The sequence below is a fragment of the Lolium rigidum genome, chromosome 6 (assembly GCF_022539505.1).
Source record: "Lolium rigidum isolate FL_2022 chromosome 6, APGP_CSIRO_Lrig_0.1, whole genome shotgun sequence".
NCBI lineage: Eukaryota > Viridiplantae > Streptophyta > Magnoliopsida > Poales > Poaceae > Lolium > Lolium rigidum.
The window spans coordinates 92,988,705-93,004,217 of record NC_061513.1 but is presented as its reverse complement, the minus strand read 5'-3'; the positions used below and the strand labels follow the sequence as shown (position 1 = coordinate 93,004,217).

At 48.1% G+C, this 15,513-nt stretch overlaps 1 protein-coding gene across 1 annotated transcript; it reads right to left on the bottom strand.

Annotated features, from left to right (window-relative positions):
• Positions 1–2,678: 2,678 nt before the first annotated feature.
• LOC124660195 (protein CHUP1, chloroplastic-like) lies at positions 2,679–4,678 on the bottom strand. Its single transcript, XM_047197992.1, has 2 exons — positions 3,400–4,678; positions 2,679–3,299 (listed from the first exon to the last, which is right to left on the bottom strand). The coding sequence occupies exons 1-2, from the start codon at positions 4,240–4,242 to the stop codon at positions 2,817–2,819; spliced, it is 1,326 nt and encodes a 441-aa protein (XP_047053948.1). The 5' UTR covers positions 4,243–4,678; the 3' UTR covers positions 2,679–2,816.
• Positions 4,679–15,513: the final 10,835 nt, after the last annotated feature.

Below are 15,513 nucleotides of genomic sequence, written 5' to 3'. Positions count from 1 at the left end.
GTGCCTGGCACAATCGTAATGAAGTAACACATGAAAAGCTCCCGCCATCAGTTGAGTCTTTCAAAAGGTTTCTCTAAAGATCCTAAGAAGTTTCTCTAAAGATCCCAAGAAATTCGGATGAACCCACGGAAACGATTATAATGAGCAAACAACTGATTGTCAATGCCGTCTCAGTAGTTCGACCTGAGCAGCCCATGAAACCACTTGGTAAAATCTGATTGAAACCCGTGATGGATGGGTTAAATTAACTATTGATGGCTCATTTAAATTGGATGAAGACACGGTAGGACGTGGCATGGTGCTTAGAGGTGCCGATGGGAATATCATTGTTTTTGCATGTCGTTTGTTGTCACGTTGTGTTGAAGCTGTTGAAGTAGAACTGTTGGCTTGTAAGGAAGGCTTGGAGCTAGCCTTGGAACATAGTCTCTTACCTATCATAGTGGAGTCGGATTGCTCCTAGGTCATTCGTGTTGCTTCTGAGAAGTCACTAGATCGCTCACCGTTTGTAAGCATTATTTTTGATATTAGGCTTTTATCTAATCAAGATAGATTGTGAAAGTTTGTAAAAGTAGATCGTTTAGAGGTTAGGATTAGTCACTGTCTCGGAAATCTTGCGAGAGCAGAGGAGAGAACTATCGTTTGGTCCAGTTGAGTCCTTGATGTTGTCATTGAGGAGCTTCACAATAAAGTTCCTACTTCACAATAAAGTTCTATTTTTACCCCCAAAAAACACAGACCAGCTTGAAATGAACATGCAACATTAGCAATTCAAGTTCTCAGGTTCATATGCAATACAAGTCTACTCCCATCTCTTTTTTTTTGAACGGGTAAGGCTATGAACGGTCTGGAAGCTGTATTAGTCTTTATTTTTTTGAACGGGTAATGCCATGAAGGGCCTGGAAGCTGTATTAGTCACACGGCAGATACAAAGTTACATTGAGACCCCTAACTAATAAGGTAATGAAAGATAAGGCATCAAGTTTTACAAGCAGGAACCCTAGGACAAAAATTGAAATCGCAATCAGGTCTCGGTCCTCTCCGCCACATCTGAGCAAGCTCCTGGTCCGGGCACCTGCACCGCCACCAGGGAACATGCCACTTGGGGAAACGCCGGCTATGGTTCCACCATGGAGTCGATGAAGATCCTTCTAAGGAGGAAGAACGGCTGTGGAAGAACGAAACTTCCTGGCAAGGAGCGACTCCAATCGCCACAGATAACTCCGGTGCACAACATCCGGTGTTGATGAACTCCAAAGGATGACTCAGCTTCCAACTCGCGTGCACCGCATGCTCAAGACCGCCCCGCCGAGCCATAGAACCACGAGCAGTAGATCTCGGCCTCCCCTCTCGACCAAAAGGACGGAGTAGAGGAGCCTGCAGATTGAATGGATCCCGAGCTCCGCGGTCGAGCTTTATTGAAGAGGTTGACGGAGAAGTGTCGCAGATCACCGCCTCAGCCCCAGGAGCTCTCCAAGCCACAACACCTCCAGCACACCTCTCCTGGAACAGCTCGTCGGTTCCAGATGAATCCACCTCAACGACATAACGCCAAACTGGCACGAGGACCAACCCCTAGACCTACTACTACTATAATATACAGGGGACTAGGGGAGGCCGTCCGGTAGGAAGGGGAGAGGAGCTGGAGAGCACGAGACGACTCTCAACTGGGGGAGGACAAGAGAGAGCCCCTTGGCCTGCTTCCTCATAGACGCGCGCCCCACCATCGCTAAAACCGGTCAAGCGTTTTCATCCAAAAGTTGTAGCGCGGCGAAGCTAACCACAAAAAGGGTTACCACGGCCATTACATCTCGGTCGTTGGCATCAAAATATTGAGTTTTTTCCCCAAAAAATCCTTGATAACTCAGACCGTCCAATATACCAGAACCTAGCCGACAGAACACGATCTAGGAGAAGTCATTGCCAAAGCGCCCGTCAACTCCATGATCTTTGGGTGCATGCTCCTCTCCATCCAAATAACCAAATAACAAAGCCACCACAGCCGCCACGTCATTTGGCATAGACGCCCACGCATTCTACCTTTCGAGGTCGCCGCCTTGACATCCAAGATCTTGCACCCATTGAGTGGCTGACATGAGCAAAACAAGACGCCTAGATCAGCCGGGCAAGGTCGGGGACGAAGTCTCCGGATATAGCATAGTGACTCGAATCTAGCACGTCCACTTATTTATGAATGGAGGGACTATATAAGATTTTTTTAAAGTTAAACTATGTAAAATTATTTATATCTATATCTAAAATATCAAATATATACCATATAAAGTATACATTAGGATGAATCTAACGGTACTGATTTTGAACTCTAGAAGCCGATATTTTTGTCTATATATTTAGTTAAACTGTATATTGTTTGATTTTAGAAAAATTTATACGCACTTAATTTTGGCCAGGAGGAAGTACAATGTATATTATAAAAGATACTACCTCCGTTCCACAAAAGGCTTTTCAACTTTATCTGGATTCGGATGTATATAGATATATTTTTTTGTTACAGGTATATCTGTATCTACAAATAGTTGAGAAGCTTTTTTGAGACGGATAGGGTATATCATTAGAAATTTAAGATGTTGTATATTCTAATAATAAATTTTATGATTATACATTTATATTATTAAAAGTAACGACTTGGGGATATATAAAAGACTTGTAAAGGAGTACTGAAATATGAGTACGTGGTCTTGTATACGGAGGGGGTATTAACCATATTTCTCAACGACGCATTTGGACTCAAACATTTACATGCTTATTATAGTGTTCACAAGCAAATTATCAGCACGAACGAATTGTTTCGATTATTATTACATCTGACTGCCCGGCCCTTCGATCCTGAACGGCCTCCTGCTCTTGCTCGGGCTCTTCCCCCTGGCCCACCCTCGGAGCTTGTGGAGCAATCTTGGCCGTACGATCCCCGTCCTGCAGCCCGGCAACGCCATGCACGACTCCTCCCCCGCGCCGCACGAGGACGCGTTGGAAGAAGTCTTGCAGAGCTCCACCTCGTTGCTCGGCGCCGCAGCCACCACCACCTTCTCCCCCTTCTTGAGCTGCGGCGCCGCCGTCGGGTCGTCGCCATTGTCATCTCCGATCACCACCGTGCCCTTGCTGCCGCCTTCCCCATCGTCGCTGAGCAGGAGGTCGTGCTGCAGCCACGCCGTGATCCAGCCGAGGTAGATCAACTCCTCCATGTCCGCAGCCCACCGGTCCCGGAGCATCTCCAGCCCGTCCATGAGGTCCTTGCTGCTCGATAGCTTCCGCATGCTCCTCTCCACGATGACCTCCACGTTCTGCGGCGTGCACGAACGAGGTAATCTCGATCAGAAATATGGAAGGAAATAATCGATACGCCGAGGAAGAAGAAAATGATTTGCTACTGTCAATACGTACCTCGTTGTTGGATCCTTTGTCCTTCTGCAGCTGCAAAACCAGCTGCTTCATCTCCTCCATGAGTTGCTCAAAGCCTTGGCACCTAGTCGTCATCTCTGCCTCCCGGGCATCCAGAGCCGTGATCCTTCCATCGATGGCTTCGAACTCTTGCTTGCTCTTCTTCGTGATCTTCCTGAATTTGTTCTGCAACGCATCCAGACTCGCCCGCATCACGGCGAACTCTTCAGCGGCTGCGCGGATCTCTGTGGCGGCTGCTTCAAGCCGCTGGTTCTGGGACTCCATCAGCTCCAGCTTCATCCCCAGACACATGATCTGCATCTTCTGGTATGTCGACTCTTGCTCCTTCATGTCGCAGTAGTCGTGGAACCGCAACTCGATACCGGCTGCTCGCTCTTCGAGGGCTGACACAGCGCGCTTCAGGCTCTCGACCTCTTCGGCAGCCGGTCCCTGATCATCCTGGAACTTCTGGTTGTTGACTGAAACTTCTGAAGAACTCCCGGTGGCTTGTGCCACCATGATTTCTTCAGTAAGAGAAGCATGCCTTGCATGTCCACCGCTGATAAGCCTACCGGTGCTGCAGGGGATCTCGGCTTGCACCAGCCTCCGTGAGGTGCGATCCAGAGACTCCATTTCTGCTCCCTCCTCTTCCCCGTGAGTTGAACTCGAATCGTATGATGATGATGGATCCAATTGGATTGAGCTACCAGATGAGTCTGGGCCACTGTGACTATTTGCTCTTTCTGTTATGAGGCCACAGATAAAAGAACCAGCTATGGGAAAAGCCAAGGGAATTATTATCTTCAGAAGGAGATTCTTGATGTCCTCTGCTTTCTTGCTTCCCATTTAGAACATTTCGTCATTCCTTCAGTCTCCATGAGACAAGCTCTTTAGTACTATATCTTGTAGTGCCCCACCCCATAAGTTCCGACTTGCTTTGCCTTCAGGGCTAAACTATGCTAAGTTTCTTCAGTTCTATAACCCATCAACAGTTGTTTGCCTAACATCTTTGACCAAGACACACAAATGTTTGCCTCTTCCATGCAAACTGATATTATTTAACAGATTAACAGCTGACGTTTGTAACCACTTAGAATTCATCTTTGCCTTGCAAGGCAAGATTAGTATTATTGTGTTTCTTGCTTAAAAGAAGAAAGCCAGAACCTTAGCATGCACAAGATGCAAATGTTCCCCAGTTTGTGTGAACATTTGGACAAGCTCATTCTATCTACTGGGCATTAGGAAACCTTTCCTAGAAGTCAAAAAGGTGTTATCCATGCATGATGGAAAACTAAAACTGGTGCATATCACGTAGCTGTCGACAATCAATAACAAATGAGACATATTGTAGGAAGATGTAATGTATGGTAGATAACTGTATATAAGCAATAATAGTAAATTGTGCGAAGAAAGAGTATCCAGGCAGGTAACCCGAAACATAGACCAACTCATTATACACAGACAAGGCTTGTCTACAGGAATAAATATAGCATCTTCCTTTAAAAGATGAATATTTACTCCTTTTAGGGCCCCCTTTTCGCTTTCACTTTACATTTTGGTTGATTACTGTGACTTCTTTTGATAAATGTGTATATACATTCCTGTTTACATCGGAAAAATGCATTATAATCGCATACTGGAATCGAAGAAGACAATTGCACAACTTATCCTTCAACGATCTTCACAGGACTCCTGCAGAGCAGATTGGATTGTGTTAGTGATGACCAGACAAAAGATAATCGTGCATATTAAAGAACTACACCTACCCAAATGGACTCTGTTTGATTGACAGTAGTTCAACATCCAGCTGTTAACAACAGAGAACATTGAGTGATGAGATGCAGAAAAAAAAAGGTGAACACGGGCAAAAAGACGAAGAATGATGGAATAATTATGGCCTATGGGTGCAAATGGCATGTAAACAAATTACAGTTCACCTCAATAGTTGCATTAGGAGGAATTTCTTGAACGCCTTTTTTTCCATAAGCAAGCTCAGGAGGAACTATGATCAACCTCTGAAATTTTCACTATTGTCAGATCGCAGAACAAAAATGTTTTCCACATGTAAGAAATCATGCCAGGCTCAGAATTGTTATGTGAGTCCATGCCTCTAAATGCTCTCACATGTATAAACTGGCCGTTAAAGACAACGAATTAGTCAGAACTGAGAAATGATTGTTATTTGGTATTTTTGATGAAATCAAACTCATATGAATATTTGCTTCTTGAAATGATGCCAGAAACATAGAATATTTCATGATCATCAATTAAAGAAAAAATATCTAATACAGTCGCCAGTACTATTTGTTTGTGAAGCAGTGGGTGATGGATAACTTAATTATCTACCACTGAACATCATGATTTTAACTGATATCCACATATCTCAGATCTCTGCAAAGTCGCAGAATTGTTCATTAAGATTGTAGAACAAAACCAAAAGGAAAATCATAGTCATAACTCACTTGGCCACCAACTTTCATTCCCTCAACCCCTAGGTCCAATCCCTTTAGAACATTGCCTCTTTCGGAATTGCCAACATCAAACCCATACGGCTGCAGAAGATTTAGACAAGTTAAAGAGAGTGACTTCAGAAGAACTACATGTGAAACTACAATCACTCTTCAAATAATTATCACTTCAGGAAAATTTCAAGAAATTTCTACATGTATGAGTCAAGAACCATGCTTGATAATGAGATCTTATTTTGGAACGAGGAAAAGGTGAGAGGAATTTATGAGTCCATTTCATGAATCAGTTATATATATTTATTAAACTTTTGTCTTACAATCATACATAGAAAGAAGCAAAAAATGCTAAGGCATTACCGATCCACCAGTGACACCGAGACCCTGCCTGCTTGTCATGAATGTTATGCCCTTCCACTTGGCCACGTAATGTACCTACACTAAGATACACATTAAACACCATACTTCAGAAAATGAAGCTGAAAAGAAATGGCAACATCTGAACATTCATCTTGCTAGTGTATAAGTGGATGCTTATTGTCAGCATATGCCATCACTGGGATGGAACACTCTTACTTAATTTTAGGCTTGCTTTAGGTCAACATTGCAATTTTCAGCAGGGGAAATTGATCTGTTATCTTAAATACTATTATGGTAACACATCAGTCAGTTATCCATGTGTCTTGTCAAAACAAAAATAAAATCCCGAACACACATCAAAATTTGTCATTTGTATTAGAAGAAGAATGCCGAGCAGACGCCAAACTTACAAGACTGTACAACAACCAAACTTACTATGACAAAAACTAGCAAAGCACTAACCAGTAACCACAGCTACTTTGGTCTTTGCTATTTTGCCTTTTCGTGTTATGTTATTTTTTTGCTGGTTTGGCTTTTGTAACGTTGCGCCTTCTTGGCATTCTTCTTCTAATACAAAAATGACATGCATTTCTATGCGTGTTTGAGAAAAAAACTAACAAAGCACAACAAACGGACTGTGGTACGGCACACTTGAAAAGAATGTCCCCTTTTATATGATAATTCCGAGTATAAAGTCAGAGAAATAAATTAAACTACTTACATACAAGAAAAATAAACGGAAACTCGGCTCAATTTAGATTTACCAACTGATGCGACCTCTGCCTGTTCATTTCTACTCATCAATAGTGATTGCAGGTGCAGGTGCAAATGCAAATGATAATAAATTCTTGCATCATAGAATGATTCTGGAAATGCTAAGCTTGACCAAATACAAATAATGGTGGCGGTACATACTGCTACACGCGGATCCCTTAACAGCTTTAGCCCCACCTCCGACCTTGATGTCGTAGTACCTGCTTAAAACTTTCACAAGTTACAGCAGGCAAAGGAAGTACAGTAGAATGCACTAATTCAAGACAAACAGAAGATTTGATCTTATTGTGTAATATCAGTTGGCCATGCCGATCAGTGGAATGCACTATATCCATTACGCCTATACACACTGCTTATACGCCTGATGCAGGACAGTAGTGAGTGTATCACTGCATCAAGCTAGTAGCTACAGGTCCACCAAAGCACCATGTAATGGGCCTGATGCGCTGATCATTGTACATTCTGTATAGCTTACTGATTTTGGGTCCAAATACAAGCTTATACACCTGAACAACAAAAGAGCTGAAAAGGACCTAGGCGTAAATGAGCACTGGCAAAATCAGTAGAGAGTGAAACGTACTTGATGCCATTAGGCAGAGTGGTGAACTCGCTCTCCGGAATCTTGGAGCTCCTGAACTGCCCAAATGAACCAAGCAAACAGCAGAGAATCTCAGCCCGATGCTAAGACCTGAACAGCTGAAGTATGACACGATCGAGCACACAGATTCTTACAACTCTCCTGCTGGTCGACACGGCGCCGGCTTCCCCTCCTCCGGCGACGCCAATCCCGACGGCTGCAACACAAGACCATCAAGAACACGCATACTTACAACACTGAACCCGGAAGAAATTGCCGAATAACAGAGAGGGCATCGTCGTATCGAGAACCTGCGGTGGCGGCGGCTAGCGAGGCGAACCATCGCCGGGTGGTTGTCCCTTCCGGGGAAGCGTCCGAGCGGCAGCAGCGGCAGGCGAAGGCGGCTGGCCGCCGAACCGTCTTGCCGCGCGGGGGGACAGGGAGACGGGGAGGGCGCTGCGCGGGGAGCCGGTGGAGGGCAGGGCGGGCAGAGGAGCCCAACGGATCTGCTCTGGATGACTTCCTGGAGCTTGATGACTTCACGTTCGTGGCCTCTGGATTTCCAACCTGAAATGGGCCATGGGATCTTGGATTTTCAGCCTCGGTCGCGGTCCTCCAGATGGCGGCTGCGTAAGATATCGCCGATTCATGCGCAGCGGTGAGCGCCGGCCGAACGGGCCGCGTGAGGGCGCTTCTATGCTTCTATCCAACAGCGTCCCCTATAACCAACATTTGTATTCGGACAGAATTTTAAATTTATTTACACCGGCAGTTCTACTTCTAGGAAACTTATCTGACATTTTTTCGGCAGTTTAGACATGAATCGGGCGTTTGAACAGTAGTCAAAAACACGTAAATTTTCGAACAAAACTTTTTCGTACATGGATGGAGGATATTCATTGGCATAATACAAACAAAGTTGAATAACGTTGTACCTAGCAACTTAAACTTAACTAAGCCTAATCTAGCATTGAGGGGCCAGCCTCAACGCGTGCTAGTCCCCCCTCATCCTCATCGCGACTGTGAGCCAGCCCGCCCACCATCTCAACCCTCAGTTGCAGAGGCCTAACCCCTCCCTCTCCGGCTTCTCCGCAGATGTCGTCGAGGTCAGCCCTTCACTTTCGGGCCAGCTCGACTGAGTGCATCGAGTGCCCGTTGGTGTGAAAACAGCCGCCGCCTCCATAGCCCACCGAGTTCCGTGGAAGCGGCGATGACGGCGGCGCCAGCTTCAGGCGTCTACCGTGAAATGCGCACTTGTAGGCGGCGTACCTCCGCGAGGGTGAGGTGCATTCGAGGTTGACAGTTTCTCGTCTGCCGCCCGCGCTCGTGAGCAGCCGACCGATCACAATCCGCCGTTGGTTCCCTCTAGCAGTAGGGCTGTCGCACGCGGCATGGCCCCGGAGGGCCTAGTCACCTTCTCGCTAGCGGTTTGGATGATGAGAAGCTCCTTGGGTCGCCTCGTAGGCGGGAGCAGATTTCCTTGACGCTCCGGTTCCGCCAGACTGCGTGATGTCTGGATCCACTCTATGTCCTCCTCCGCCACCCACATCGCATCCTTCTCGTCCCACTCGTCGTAGTGGAATGAGATTGAAAGTGCATGGATCCCCATGCGTGTGGTTTCTGACTGATAACAACCGCCATGGACCAACGTCTGTACTGATCTATATTGGTAGGAGCTGTCCATGGGCAATGTTTGAACAGCATATGCAGGCTTCACGGCAGTAAATAAGCAGAAATTACGGAGCACATCAGTGGCCGCGAGTACGTCTGGTAATGATACCAGCGTGGCGTAAGCCCTCAGGTTGAACTTCAAGACATCCCATTCTCCCAACAGCTTTTGTAGCTTTCGTTGTGAACGTGAGAGATAACGACCTGCAGCATCCTAGTGGTAGTTCTTGTCTCTGCACTTGGTCCATCGGTTTGAGTTTTCCCACGCTGGCACGCGGAAGCGAAAGTGAGGATCTCTGTTACTCTGCCAGGTCGGCACCCTGAGATGGATTCTAGGACTGTGTGGTGATCTCGCCAGGAGTCTCCACCGGGTTGTGGATAGCGTGCCACGAACCTTTGTAAAGCCTGGATTTCCGCCGAAGGCAATCTCCTAGTGAACCATGACCTAGGCCCTTGTGGCGAGGATCACCGGAGAATATAGGTGTGGCCTTTGTGGCGCTCGCGCGTGGTGTGATTACCGCATTCTGGGGTGTAGGCCTCTAGGAAGGCGAGTGGCATCGACGACAATGATGGCTGCGAAAGACGCTACTTTTTCGCGTTTGAACCCTTAGCTTAGTCAAGAAATTGACTAAGCTTACCCTCAACTTGCCACTAATGACTAATTAATGACGCAAAGTATGTGCAATCTCTTCTATTTTTGAACGATATGCAGGAAATCTCACGCCATAATGACAAATGGACATGAAATTGCAGAAGGAAATCGCGCCGTAGGAAGGCTGTGCAGTTGACTATGCTCGAAGAGGCTGTCCTGTGGACTTTTAACGGCATCGGCACGATAGTGGGTCTCCGCCCGCACCGTCTCGGCCCGAACCATGTTCCGCAGCCTTCGTGATGTTAAACACTATAAGTTTCGTGAAGGACCCGACGACAAAAGGAGAGCTATTCGTCACCAAACAGAGCCGTCATCCATCAGATCCATCTGCACCACACCGAATGAGATCCACCACCATAGTGCATCCACTCCATCTCCAATCTCCTCCATAGTCATAGCTATCACCATTGTAATAGAGATCTCCTTGAAAATTGGCGACAATTGTAAGAATATTGTGATTTCTATCCAAGTATTTGCCACAATGATTTCTATCTTTGTTATTGATCTTGATATTATAGAGGGAGTAGTCCCCACGGCTGCGTGGTTGGGTACTCCCCTCGCAATGCTTATGTGCATCTTAATCTTAGAGAGACGCGACCGGGAGATGTTATAAGCGATCATTCAGTCATTTCGTATAAATTCTCAACCAGAATTTAACTAGAGAATAGTACAATTTTAAACATTGCTGATTTGCATAGTGATTTGAAAAAGAAAGGTTGACTCGGTCGAATTTTGGCATCGTGATTCTGAAATGACAGGTTGATGGGTCGTTACTCGTCACCACAAATTAATCCAGTTAAGTACACATATTATAAGACTCCAGGTTTAATCTAGGGTGGAATGATGAAGTTATTCATAATTACTTGGAGCATCTCTAGTAGGTGATGTAAAATAGAGCACATAAAAATAATTTTAGAACACAAAAAATAGCTCTTTGGGCGCCAATTTTTATTTACTTTTGTAAAAGATGATGTAATTGTGGTGTCGTAAAATAAATCATGGCTGTTTTTTACATATATACCACACGTTGAAACACAAAGTGGTGGTCTAAATATATTAAAGCTGTATTCTGTGTGTAACACCGATGTTGGAGCAGCCTTTTGGCAAAAGTGGTGCTAACAAAATATGCTCGAGGGCATCCTCACTGCCACCTGGTGCCCTAAAAAAATTGCTGCAGCCCCCAAGGTGTTGCAAATTTGCATCACTTTGGAGACAAAATAGCATGATATAAAATTTTGCAGCTTCAAATAGAGATATGACATTTGCTGGAGCACCTTATCATCTTGTGTTTCGGGAAGCTGCAAATGGAGTCCAAGCTACATGTAGCTTTTTATGTTTAAAATTTCAGAAATCATATTTAATGTTTCAAAAAGATCTGAAAGAAATTCTTAGATGTAGTCAATGATGAAATCTATAGACATGCAAAATCTTAATGCGCAATTCTTCGTATTTTAGGCTATACAAAAATGATAAAATCTGACAAGTTTTATAATTTTGAAATGTGCATTATTTATTATACTCAGATCCACACATTTGTCACCTTTGTGTAGCATAGAATTCAAAGAATTTTACATTGGGAATTTGCACTTTATATATTTCATTATTGGCTACTTGAGGATTTTTTCAGATTTTTTTGTAACATAAATTATGATTTTTGCGATTTTTTTAAAAAGCAACGTGTAGCTCGGCCTTCATTTGTCTACTCTCTTTGTGTCCCATAATATTTATTTTACATTATGTGTTAGAGATTCTCTTACAATGAGAAATTTGTGGAATTCGGTAGAGTTTCTAATTTAAGAATTGGAACCAATATTAGGATGAAGTTTCTCGCCAAGGTTCATACCAATCGGGCTATGTTTAGTGGTGCATTGAAACGGTGTGGCGATACCCATTCATCATAAAGAGACGAGAGGTGGGATGTTTCGAAAAATTGAGGTCAAATCCACAAAACTTACCTTGAATTCAAACTTCAACACAAAATGACAAGCGAACGGCAAACGTCACCGCCATTGACCGACCTTTTCATTACCCATAAAATGGACTGTTGCCTCTTCTGCGCAAATATTGGAACGTGTTGTGTTTGCATAAAAGGTTTAATCCGGTTAAGCTTTTTGGTGGAGTTTTTAGTTCGCGCAGAGAAGCAGACAAGCGAACGGGAAAAGAACGCACGCAACAACCACGCTTGTTGGGCATGTCCTGCCCGTATAGGAAGGGCCGGAACGACCAGGAGACGGGGTCCTCGGCAGAGGCAGCCGACGTGTCGAATGGAACTGGCTCTACGTCCCCGTCGATGAGGCTTGGCATGGGCCGGAACGACCACGAGACGGGCTCCATGGAGGCTGGCGGATCAGACGGAACTATCTCAACAGCCCGGGCTGAGGAGGCTTTACTGGGGTGGGAGACGAGCATGACCGTACCGTGGCCTAGCGTCAACCTGCCCTCAAGTTGGCACCTGAACTCGGGAGGGTTCCAGTGCTACCTGTGCTACGGGATGTAAAAGGAAGACTACAGCAGTCGTGGATGTAACCACGGCAGATGCTGGCTAGTGTGGAGTACTGCTGGATGCGAAAAGGGGCGCGGGAACACTGTGTGATCACATGGTCGAGGGTGCAAAGACGGTTTACCTGTGGTTCAGCCCAGAGTATATGCTATCATTCTGCCAGATCTTATTGCTCAGCTGGAGAATTACAAATGGGGGGTCAGCTGCAATGGAGCCAAGAGCTTGCCAGGCAGATCGACTGACAGGTCCTCTAGGCTTACCCCGGGGTTTATATATCCACCTCCTAGCTCTAGGGGTTACAGAGGATACACTCACACTGACCAGTTACTATTAATCCGGATACCACACCCTTCTTCAAGTAATCTCCATCTTCACCTGAGCAAGGCATCATCTCCTTGGGACTTCGGCCCGGCCGCTTCTTCAGCTCTTACTGTTAGGCGACTGGCGGTCCTTCCGGGCCTTCGTCCTGTGGCGGGACCTGCGACCCACCCCTATGGGCATATCCCCATCAGTAATCTCGAGCGCGGTGGTGATGAGGCGTGAGATCCTGCCATGACGGAAGAGGCACTAGAGCGGATTAAGACGACCGCCGGGTTTCAACAACATCAGCTGGCCGCTACTCTTCAATCGCCCAACTTGATGAGCGGGCTGGCCAAGATAAGGGGGCCAAGGAAGGCCACTAGAGATGATAGGCTGCAGATCAGTTTTGGGTGCTGCACCAAGGGAGGCTTAGGTGCGACACGTGGGGAAGAGCCAACTACTAGATTTCACGCTGACCGAGGCGAGCTGCTTGCGCAGTTGTTCCCATGGGTCTGATGTGACCGCCCTGCGTAACGGCCAGCTTGCGCCTGCCTGCTGCATCCCGTCGCGATCTTGGACCGTTAACTGCGGCGATAATCCCGCCGCGTGACTGCCCATTTGATGCACTATCTTGAGCGAGTGCGAAGCAGGAAAGGTTTGACTGGGATTGGTTAGGGCTTCATCATTCACATTCTCTCCCCACTCCTATCTGGGCCCGTTCGCCGAGAGCTCCTGCGCAACCATGCGCGAGAGCCTGGGCAAATCCAAGGTCACCGGCGAGTCTCTTCCTCCCCGTACGCCTCCGGGTCATCCCCGGAGCCTGCAGGAGCGCCTGTGGCACCGCCATGAACAGGGAGCCGCTCCAGGGCCAGCAGACTCACAGCCTCTTCTGCAGCTTTGGATCGCTGGTTCGCGGCCTCTTCCGACTTCTATCCGCAGCTTGGGCCTCTCATGGCATAAAGATATGCACTGGGCCGCATAGTGTGCAACAGATCTCCTCGTTTTGCGCTTGCGAGTGCTACCTGGGTTGCCCGCCATACTTCCCCATTGTGGGTATCGATTCTTCCATGGGCGGGCTGACCCGGGCCACAAGAGCAGCGCGAGGCGCTATCCCGACGGCGGGACTACCTTCCGGTGTGAAGTCCGGGAGAAAGCTTTCATCGACATGGCGCTTCCAAGAAGGCGCAATGCATGGCGCGCTTTTCTCGTTCTACGCCATGAGTACACTTCGGCGAGGTTTGCATTCCTCGGCTGACCCTCCCGAGCCTGGCCCCGCGACGCCTCAACGTCTCGGTTGCCACAGCCACAGTAGATAGAGGTGGTGAAGGGATGCGCCAGGCCATCCGTGCTCGAGGACAAGACCACGGCGGCCAACATGTATAATCGGGCGGCTCGTCACGGCTGATCCCTCGGCGGCAAGCCGAGCCCATCGCATTGGAGGCCTGGGCAAAACGATCAGACTGGGTCAGACAAGCACTGAGGACCACTTTCAGAAGTGCCAGCACGCGAAGGCGCTTGGCCAAGATTACTACGGCAATGGGATTTCTCTTAAGGAGACTGTGCTTACTCTTTCTCCAGACAACCCAAGCTTCGTATTGACTTGTACAAATACCTGACGCCTAGGTAGTGCTTCTCCTTTCTAACTTATTTCCTTGATTCAAATGCAGCGCAGGCGTAAGATCGCCGACCATCTCCCCTCTCGAGCTGAAGGAGTCTCGAAATGACCGAAGGCGACGGGAGGAGGCATGGCAAGGGAGGAGCGCACCGGAGTCGGGACTCGGCGTGCCATCAGACTGCACGCCCCACTCTGCGATGACCGGAAGAGGGGCGCGCCCGGGTTCTTCACTGCCGTGGCGCTCCGAGGCTGCAGGAGGGCGCGAGCGACGGGTGAGGCCACCTCTCGCCTGGAGGAGGGGAGCCTTCAAAGTGAAGGGGGCCGAGCCGCGTCCTGCCAAGCGGCTGTCGCTTTCCGACTATCCCGGAGGGCTCCATAAGGCTTCAGCTACCGAAGGACGCGGGATCGGACGCCTGAGCCCGAGCCGGCCCGGCGTAAAGGCGATCCCCACGGAAGGCAAGTACTCTTGTCGAACTTGCTCTCTTCCATGGCGGGATTGGCTAACGAACGCCACCTGCCCTCTAGTGTCCAGCAGGAGTTGTCGCAGGTGTGGGACCTCGCCCACTAGGGCGCACATACAAGGGCGGCGAGGCGGTTAGCAGCCACCAGCCACAGCGCCCGGAGAAGAAAGCGGCGCCTTCCACCTTGGAGGCGCGGGGTTTGCCAGAGGAGCTTGTCGTCAGCCAGGCCGAGAAGGCGAGCGCCGGCTGCAGCGACCTCTACCTGCAGTTTGGCTGCTTTCCCCTGCCAAATATGGGTCACAAGTACGGCGTAGTGGCAGTGACGAGTGCCGCCGTGGTGGTAGTAGTGCCAGGCGTTCGCCACCAGGCGAGGGCGCCTGTCGTAGGATGACACCGCCGAGGAGGAGGCCTCTTGCCGATGAAGGAGTGCCGGTCCAAGGCCCGCTGTGGACCGAGTCCACTCCCAGCGACCCCGAGACGGGGGACAGCTGGGGCACTGGGCGATCGACGCGGTGTGATGCAGGCGGGTGAAGTGGTCAATCGCGCCGTCCTCCGCCTTCTACTTTGACCTTTCACCGGGAAACCCATACGACGCTGGTGAAGTACACGGTGAGTATTTGAGCGGCAGCCTCCGCCGCCCCAGTCCCTGGGCGGGGTCGACTGGCTTGTAGGGCGAGCCGAGTCTTCCGTCCTGCCCGGACTTCTTTTATCGACTTGCTGCCAGTGTGCGAGGTTGCCACCCAAG